Below are 9,034 nucleotides of genomic sequence, written 5' to 3' on the forward strand. Positions count from 1 at the left end.
GTTTGTTCCAAATTTGTGTGCGCTCCTGAAGGTGTAACCATTTTGCTTTGGACACTTCAAACGGTATCTTATATGTATCCAAGCTGTAAGATGTGAAGAAAGAGTGAGTGAAAAATATAGGGAAACTGGTTTTGGTTTACTATGCGTACTTTTGTAAAGCTAAATGGGTTTGCTTTAATTGAAGTGTGTTTACATTATTTTCTGTCAACATAGTTAATTTGTCTTTACAAAATGCCTAAAAGTAATGGGATAGATTTTAGCATTGATTGTTTGTAAAATGGTATCAGAGGTTTGCTTATTCGTGTGAAATATATAATTTGACCAATGAAATAACAAGAATTAGTTCCCAATAATTAGATACGAAGCAAATGAAACCGATACTTGTGTTATTTTAAATTAGATAATGAACATGAAGGAAATAGACGGAAAAGGTTTGCAAAACATAATGTTACGGTTGAAAGGAAAGCGAGTTCAAACCATATTCTGAAGATGAAGTGTACACTCTGTATTGTCACATCTGATGAAATTGAGTACGAAAGTGAGTTTGAAAAGCAGTTTCGATGATTTATAGCTTCCCCTAGTTGTGTAATGGCACAAGGAGCTGGAATCAATAATTTTTCCGATTTTTCTCCTTTTTATTATCATGTCTTCAATAATTTTGCAATAAAAAATTATGAAAATAACGAAATACAACACATGCCAGGACCTGACCGCATCAACCTTGGGTAGGTGCACACGTGCATATCAGTGACCATTGCCTCATCCTTCCATTGCAAAAATCGAGATAATATTTCGAAAAATGCTACCACCTCATTGAAAGTTGATAAATCAAAATTCATGTGTATGCTTTCTGTGTTTAATACGAGGCTTTAATCCAAATTCAACCTAACTAAATCAAATACTCTCATTACTGAACAAAAAAACAAAACTGATGTGACAGATGGGGAAAACAAATAAAAGAAACTGCGGAAAACTCCAGGACATCATATATAAACATTATCGTATGGCTATGGGATACTCATTGCCTTACATCCACATCTTGTTTTCTCTCTTTTCTTCTTTGGAGTTGTGTTTTGTGCATACAACGAATCCCCCAATCTGAAGAAATTGAAGATTTGTCAACATGTCTGCTAGTTCAAGCGCCAATGCTAATTAGGGGGACTCCAATGGGTCATGGGAATATGCCCCTGATTATCCAAGGTCCCCTCTACCACCGCTGCCACATCCAACCTCCTCGACAAGTGAGGGGGACTTCGATGATCCTGCTGTGGAAATAAATGATATCAAGAACAACTTGGAACACGACTCCTCCTTGGTCCATTATTGGACTCAAAAGTGTGTTGGAGTTGAGCAGAAGTTGGCGTATTTGACGCGCCAAGTGAACAAAGCGCGTTACAGAAAAGAGAAGCACAGAATTTGTGGCCAAAGACGAAAGCACAAAGCAAAGGATTTGCATATGACCGAGGAGGATGCTACGTATGAATCTTTGAGCATCCACAAAGGAGGCGACAAGCATGGCCAGGCAATGTCTGTGGCTTTCAACGAAGGTTTTGAGCAATTCCGATGGTTCGCTGTAGATGTCCACAAAGATATTGACTGGGACGCCATAACTCCGTCTGTTGCACAGCAAATCATCTCCGACGGTGTACACCCACCAGAGAAGGCCACCAACCAGCAAAAGCCAACGATAATGAAGGCTGGTAGCCATATCAATCGCTAGGCAATCGTTATTCACTTGTTTGTTTTTTGTTAATGCTCGATCTGGGTTTGTGTTTACATGTTTATGCCCGATCTGACTTACGTGCAGCTTATTCGGGTTTACATCTGCTATCACAGCCTTTGGTTCTATGTTCTTACCAGAGTTCAGTCTTATTTCTTCGATCACTAACTACTGGATTAGCAGAGTTCAGTTACTAAGATTGCTCAAATTTTTTGTTTCATTCATTGTCAATGGGTCGATAATTTTTTTCAAGATTCTCTTACACAAATATTCGGTTCTTTGACACATTACTGATACATAGTGATGGTTTCAAGATTCCCTTACTGACACACAGTGATGGTTTCAAAATTCCCTTACATAGATATTTCATTTTCCTTGCAACCGTTGCAAAGGTGTATAAAACCCACATTGCATGAATCCCAAACAAATCCTTCAAACAATGGCTTCACGTTCTTAAAACACCAAAGCCCCAGAGGACATCCGAGACATCCACCTTCAACCAAAGATGGATCCGAAAGTTCGAGTTACGCATAATTATTGCAAGCATGGTGTCGTTCACGACCGTCCTTGTGGGACGTGCAGGGATCTATTCGCGGTAGGTCCAGACAATGTTCAATACTATCGGTCCCCAACCCCTTCTCCCCCAAAGCCCTCATTTCCCATTGTTTGCATGTGTAAACCCCCAAATTTAGAGTGGTGCTAGGATTGCTACAATGACAAACGCATTCTAGATTGGGAGGAACGTGGCCACTTTGAGTCAAGTGATGACTCTGATGCTGATAACTAAGTGGCTCTTCAAATAACATATTGTTGACTTTAATGTAGTTTTTTTAATTTTATTTTTCTATGTTCGAATGCAAGTCATGCGATACGTGTGTGACACTTAATAATTATCGAATACAAAAGTTACTTTGTTTTTGGGCGGTTTGACTGTTGATGTTCACAAACCTTAGTTCAGTATCAACATGAGGCGCTTACATAAGATTCACTAACGGTTCCAAATGGTTTCAAAAACTACGCAAATTGGTATCAACAAATATTCAAACTCCGGGACCGTAAATGAAATCAAACTCTTGCATAAATGACTCTGTTATAGTAGGTTTCCTGTCCTGCGTGCTCTGACTGGGCTGCAAATTCTCATCAACTGCAGCACCAACTTTTGCGTCGGAAGATGAAAAGCTGCAACATCGAAACAAATAAACAAGTCAACAGCATTTCTTGTATAAAATTCAAACCCAGACAATTACATATTCACTTACGGGCTCCCAAGTATTGGACATCTCCGTCTATCATGATCAGTCTTCCTACATTCAGTGGCACCACCGTTTATGTCATTCCGCTGCCTTCTCTTTTTATCCTTTCACTCTTCTCGCACGCCATTTTGCTTTTACTCGATGGGGATCTTTCATTCTGACTTCGGGAGAACTAGTTCCGACCTCTCCATTGGGTTCTTCTTCGACACGAGCTCTTGATGACAACAACCTTGTAAGCTTCCCATGAATGTCATCAAATAAATTTTCCAGCAACTCAAAACCTTCATCACACAACAAAGCCGAATCTATCAAATCACCTGCAACTTTGTAAAGTTTCGATCTCTTAACCAAAACCAAACGGTCCACGCAATCTTTAACTTATTTGTCATTCTTATCATATACTACACTGCACTTTGCACTTTGAAGCCATCTTTTTAATATGTAAGTGTCTGGCAAGTGCTCCACCTGCTTCATTCTTAAAAATGCTAGGATGTGTCGGCACGGAATACCCCAAAATTCAAATCCTTTGCAACTGCAATAAGCTTTATCGGCATCTTTATCATGCACAAGCTCCTTCATCCGTGTCACCCACGGATTTACCTGTTCACTTACTTTGTACCTGCACTGGGTCTCATCTTGCTCTACAAGTTCAAACAAGCATAAAAGGTTTTTGAAGTCTTCCCTCTCAAACAGTTCAAGAATTTCCCGAGTGTAAATGCGTGTCATTTGATGTTGCATTGGTGTTCGAAATGGCAGTGGAGTTTTTTCATTGGTATCAACATGATCAGCCATTAACTCCTTGTGCCTCTGTGAACCAAGAGCTCTTTCAAAACGTAAAATGAATTCCATCAATGTGTTTTTCCGGTTAATATATTGTTTGAAAAATGAATGACAGCTTTCAGCCCATTGACTATTTGACATCCTAGCCAAAAACACATGTTTTACATATGATGGAACCCAATTCTCAAGCAAAGCATGAATCGAGCTCAGCCATGGATGGTCTTTCAGCCCATTGCTTGTGATGATTTCATCCCATTTTGCATCAAATTCTTCTTTCGTGTCCATACCCCATATGCATTTGCACATTTCCGAAAAACATTCCCCAATGCCGGGTTTCTTCATAAACTTATTCAAAATATGCCATATGCAATATCTATAGAATGTTGTTGGGAGAGTTAAAGCAATTGCCTTTGACATGGCAGCATCTTGATCAGTGATGATCATTTTGGGTGGCTCACCTGGCATGGCTTTCTTGAATTCTTCGAACAACCATACAAATGAATTCATGGTTTCACTAGTTAGGAATGCACAACCAAACAACACTGTCTGCCGATGGTTATTAACACCTAACAAAGGTGAAAAGACCATCCCATAGCGGTTCGTGTTGAACTTCGTATCAAATACCATCACATCCCCAAAAAACCTATAAGCTCATCTTGACCTTGCATCTGCCCAGAAAACATTTCTTATCCTTCCTTCTGAATCTACCTTCATCTTGAAATAAAATGATTCATTTTTTCCTTGCTCAGCCAAAAAATGCTCCTTCAGCAGCTTTGCATCATGCCCAATCACCTCCCCACGCACATCCCTTGCATAATTATAAACATCTCTCCTAACAAACCCAACATTTTCCAATCTCCCTACTTGCACCTCAAGAAGGCTTACCTGTTTATGTACAGGGATATTAACTTTGCTCATATGTGCACTATAGGCCTTTGTAGACTCTGTTAAGTTACGGTGAGATCTCAATAGATGGACTTTATCAACTGTGGTCATGTCATGGTTGTGTACCTCATTGAATCCTACAACAGTGTACTTATTCTTCTATTTTATCTTCAAAATCGCAAGTTTAGCCATGCACCCAGTTCAAGTACAACCTCGGTGTCTTCTCTTACGACTAATAGTGCTTGTCAACGAATACCCTTGTTTACAGCATACATATTCTTTCCTTGTTACCTCTCCTATGAATGTGCACGTTCTCGTTGTAGAACACCGAATGCCGAATCTGGCTTTTGCGACATACATATTATAGAAATTGAACACATCCTCACAACAATCAAATTCAAGTCCCAATTTTGGTTTCAAGTCCGAACTAACTTCCGGTGTCACTTGTCCTTCGCACTCCATTTCACAGTTCTTGCAATTTAACCCTGAATATCATATCACCACCATCATATATGACATGAAAATCACTCTCTGTGAAATATTAAAGACCTACATACAAACTAACGTAACTCGTGCCGATGCCCAATATTTGGCACATGCTTTCAAATAGCTTTGAAATATATATTAACTAACAGATGACATCAAAATGACTCTCTGGTGAAACATTAAAGACATACATACAACGTAATCTGACTCATGTTGATGCCCAATATTTGGCACATGCTTTCAAACAGCTTTAAAATATGTATTAACTAACATATGACATGCAAATGACTCTCTGCTGAAACATTAAAGACATACATACAACCTAAAGTGACTCATGTTGATGGCCAATAATGAAATTGACAAATACAGTATATGGCTTACCTCGTAACTGATTTTCAACTTCAAAATTTCAACAAATATGACAACGTAACGTAGCCCTTTTAGATCTGGACGTCAACCCCAAAAACTTTTCATCTTCCTCAACCCCTGTTTCGCTCGCGCTCAAGGATTTCAAAACCAACAGAGTAGAACCACAACGGTACGGTCAGCACTTTCCAACTCAACACCAGTTTCAACGTTGCTCAAGGATTGACGTATGTTTCGACCCCAAAAACCCAACCACAAAGATGAAATTATAAAATCCAAGATTCTTTTGTTTCGCCTGAATGGGAAACCCAGAAAAATGAGGGTACCGTTTATGTGTTCTTCCTCAAACCGAAAAATGATTAACAGGGGTGCTCTATCTTCAATGTTACAGTTCTTCCTCAATCAAAGCTGATAAAAAAATGGCCTCCTCATTTCACTGAGCGAACAACTGGTTTGGAGGGGACGTTTTGGAGGGAGGAGAGAGAAGAAGGCCTTGTTCTAATACAACACTTACACTTACAATTGCTTTTCATACAGCCATTAGATTAGATCCAACGGTGTTCTCACATAGGCGTTCTCACTAGATTCTCGCCCTTTCAACTTTTCCAAGAAGCTTAGTAGTATCCCAGCTACAGGGCTGGCCTTGACTTTTTGAAGGCCCAGTGCCATTTAAGAAAATCAGGCTCCTTTTTGTCAATTTTGTTTTTGATTAGAAGTAAAAGATTGCACACATGTAATCCTTTTAGCTTAAACATAGTAATTTCATTCAAATAACAAAGGCAAAGTACGTGAATAACAATATGAAAACACACATTTAGGTCCATAATAAAATAAATTTTAAAATCTTAATAGATCAACAAACTATTCTATAACAAAAGTTCCGAAATTCATATCATTCTTCAATGCACAATTGCACCCAAATGGCTTTGTTTGCTTCCACTAAACCATCAATCCAAAAAAACAAATTCAGGAAAATAAAAGTACACAACAATCACTGAAAAAATCTTGATCTTCTAGCATTTTGAGAAGCAAAATCATTAATAACTTCTTGAAGCAAAAGCATTTTGAAAATCAATGCATAAGATTGCCAATCCATTTAGCCTTTCTTGTGACATAGTAGAACACAAGTAAGATTTTATCAATTTTAGTTTTGAAAAACTTCTTTCTGGAATGCCATAATCACTGGCACAGTCAATATAATTCTATATGCAATTGAGACAACTAGAAAACAATCCAAAGCTTTAACAAACTCAATAACTTGAATGGATGTCTTTGTCTCTTTTGGTAAATAGAGTTGTAACACTTGCAATTCAGAAAGTAAATCATCAACATTAATATCAGATTTGTTACCATGAGTTAGAGCAGTTCCAAGATTAACACAACATTCATGCAACTTTTATCATTCATCAAAACTAACTTCGTAGGATCAAACAGAAAACCAAAAATACCTTCAAATACTTCCAATTGTTCAAATCTACTCCTTAAAGAAGAAAGAGTAGCATATACTACAACGAGAAAATAATTAACCGTAAAAGATTCTTCAGCTGATTGAGAAGTCTCTTCATGGTCATTTTCATCAAATTATTTTTTGCTATGAGTTTGAAGTTTTTTGGGAAATTCAGGATCAATTTCCAACTTAGATGTAGTCTCTTTGGCAGAAAACAGGGCAGATGTAAACCCATGTTCCCTATAGCTTACAAAATAAGAAATAAGCCCCTTCAAACTTTATATTGCAGCATCAATTTTCAATCTCCAGATTGCAATTTTTTGCCAACCAAGTCAATTTTTTTTCAAAACGTTATGCCAAATAATCATGCCCTTCTAATGTTGCTAAAGATTCAGCTTCACTTCTTATTTTGGCATCTTCACTAACTTTTGACAATTCAAACAAAGCTTGTCTTAAATCATCAGTTTGGGTTATTTTGGTTGTAACACTATTAATATGACCTTCCCATCTTGTTGTTGACAATGTTTTAAGAGTTAATCCATGAACATTATCTTGAAAAAATTTCCATCTCTTTGTAGACTAGCAAAATATAGTATAAATGCATTGCACAACTCCAAAAAATGGCACAGCTTTAATAGAAGAATTTGCCACATCACAATCTATTAAATTAAGGGAATGAGAAGCACATGACATATAAAATGCCATGGAATTTATTTCAAGAAGCCTTTTTTGCACACCAATGTTTTTCCCCTTCATGTTAGATCCATTATCATATCCTTGACACCTCACATTATTAATATCAAGCTTCAGAGACCACAGTACAACAAGTAACTCATTAAAAAGCCCCAATCCAGATGTATCATCCACTTTCAAGAACTCTAAAAAATATTCTTCTACCTTTATTAGACTATTCCCCACATCTACACACTGAATTATTAAAGTCATTTGCTCAAGGTGACTTGCATCTGGAGTACAATCAAGTATTACTAAAAAATATTTGGCCTATTTTATTTTTTCAATTATAGCACTTTGGACCTTAGAGCCTTACATACTAATCAACTCATTTTGAATTTTATGGCTGAGATAGTGATAATTAATCTCATTATGTTGAATTCTTCTAAAATGTTCTTGCATTACCAAATCAAATTATGCAATCAATTCAAGCAACCCTAAAAAATTACCATTATTATCTTGGGAAATTTTCTCATTCTCTCCACGAAAAGCCAAACTTCTCTTAGCAAGACATTTCACAATAGAAATTATTCTTACTAAAACTAGCTTCCAATTTTCTTTCTCTTTGTTAATTTGCACTTGTATTTCTTTATCAATTGTTTCGTTCTTGTTCAATCTAATAAGCAAATAAATCCAAGTTCTCATGTTAGAGATATGCTCAATACTATTCTCATGTTGTTTAAGCCTCTCACTGAGATGTTTCCAATTATTAAGCCCTTCATTTGCTAACATACTTTTGTTGTACACAGATTTGAACAAATGACAGTAGATTCAATATACTTTGTCCATATCTTTTGAGTACACTATCCATTTTCTATCATGATTCTCTCCATTTGGGAACCTTCTTGTATAATAAGAATATGAAAAATGCCTAGAGAGACCATCCACAGGAAACATAAGATTATTTTCTCTCATCTGACCTTTTTCTACTAAAATATCCCTTGTTTTGTTATCAATTAATGTTATCCTAAGTTCTTGGATCATAAATATTTCAAAACATGAACTACTGGTTTTATTTCATTTTCATTCTCAATTGGATCATCAACTTCGATTAGTTCATTTTCCATAAGATTACCAACGTGTTCATTCTCATTCAGATCATTGTTATCATTTTCTTCTTGATTACTTGGTGGTGGTTGTTGTGATTCATTAACTAAATCGTGAACTAAATCTTCAGTTAGCTCCATTTTGAGTTTGAATTATTTTTTCTAGTTTTTTCTTTCTATTTCTTTTTTGACTTCCAGACTCATGTTTCTCTCATGTTTCCTAAGAAACATTTTCCTACTGCAAGAAAGAAATTAAAGCAGATAACAAATGAACCAATACGCAATACACTACCAATATAAAAAAAAATTCAATTTTAAC

General features: G+C 36.6%; 1 protein-coding gene across 1 annotated transcript; it reads right to left on the reverse strand.

Moving 5' to 3' along the window:
- Positions 1-2,760: 2,760 nt before the first annotated feature.
- On the reverse strand, positions 2,761-4,380 carry LOC110774340 (protein FAR1-RELATED SEQUENCE 5-like). The gene is made up of 3 exons (XM_088248522.1): positions 3,483-4,380; positions 3,203-3,290; positions 2,761-2,899 (listed from the first exon to the last, which is right to left on the reverse strand). Exons 1-3 carry the CDS (start codon positions 4,378-4,380, stop codon positions 2,761-2,763), a joined length of 1,125 nt encoding a protein of 374 aa, XP_088104648.1.
- Between the last annotated feature and the right edge of the window lie 4,654 nt (positions 4,381-9,034).

Source organism: Prunus avium, chromosome 2 (genome assembly GCF_965620075.1).
Source record: "Prunus avium chromosome 2, drPruAviu1.hap1.1, whole genome shotgun sequence".
Classification (NCBI taxonomy): domain Eukaryota; kingdom Viridiplantae; phylum Streptophyta; class Magnoliopsida; order Rosales; family Rosaceae; genus Prunus; species Prunus avium.

Excerpts from the sequence above, each read along its gene's own strand:
- LOC110774340 (XM_088248522.1), bottom strand. The coding sequence starts at position 4,380 with ATGGTATTTGATACGAAGTTCAACACGAACCGCTATGGGATGGTCTTT. Across the intron at positions 3,291-3,482 it reads CAAAGGATTTGAATTTTGGG|GTGATTTGATAGATTCGGCT; the intron begins GTATTCCGTGCC and ends ACAAAGTTGCAG. Across the intron at positions 2,900-3,202 it reads ATTCATGGGAAGCTTACAAG|CTTTTCATCTTCCGACGCAA; the intron begins GTTGTTGTCATC and ends TCGATGTTGCAG.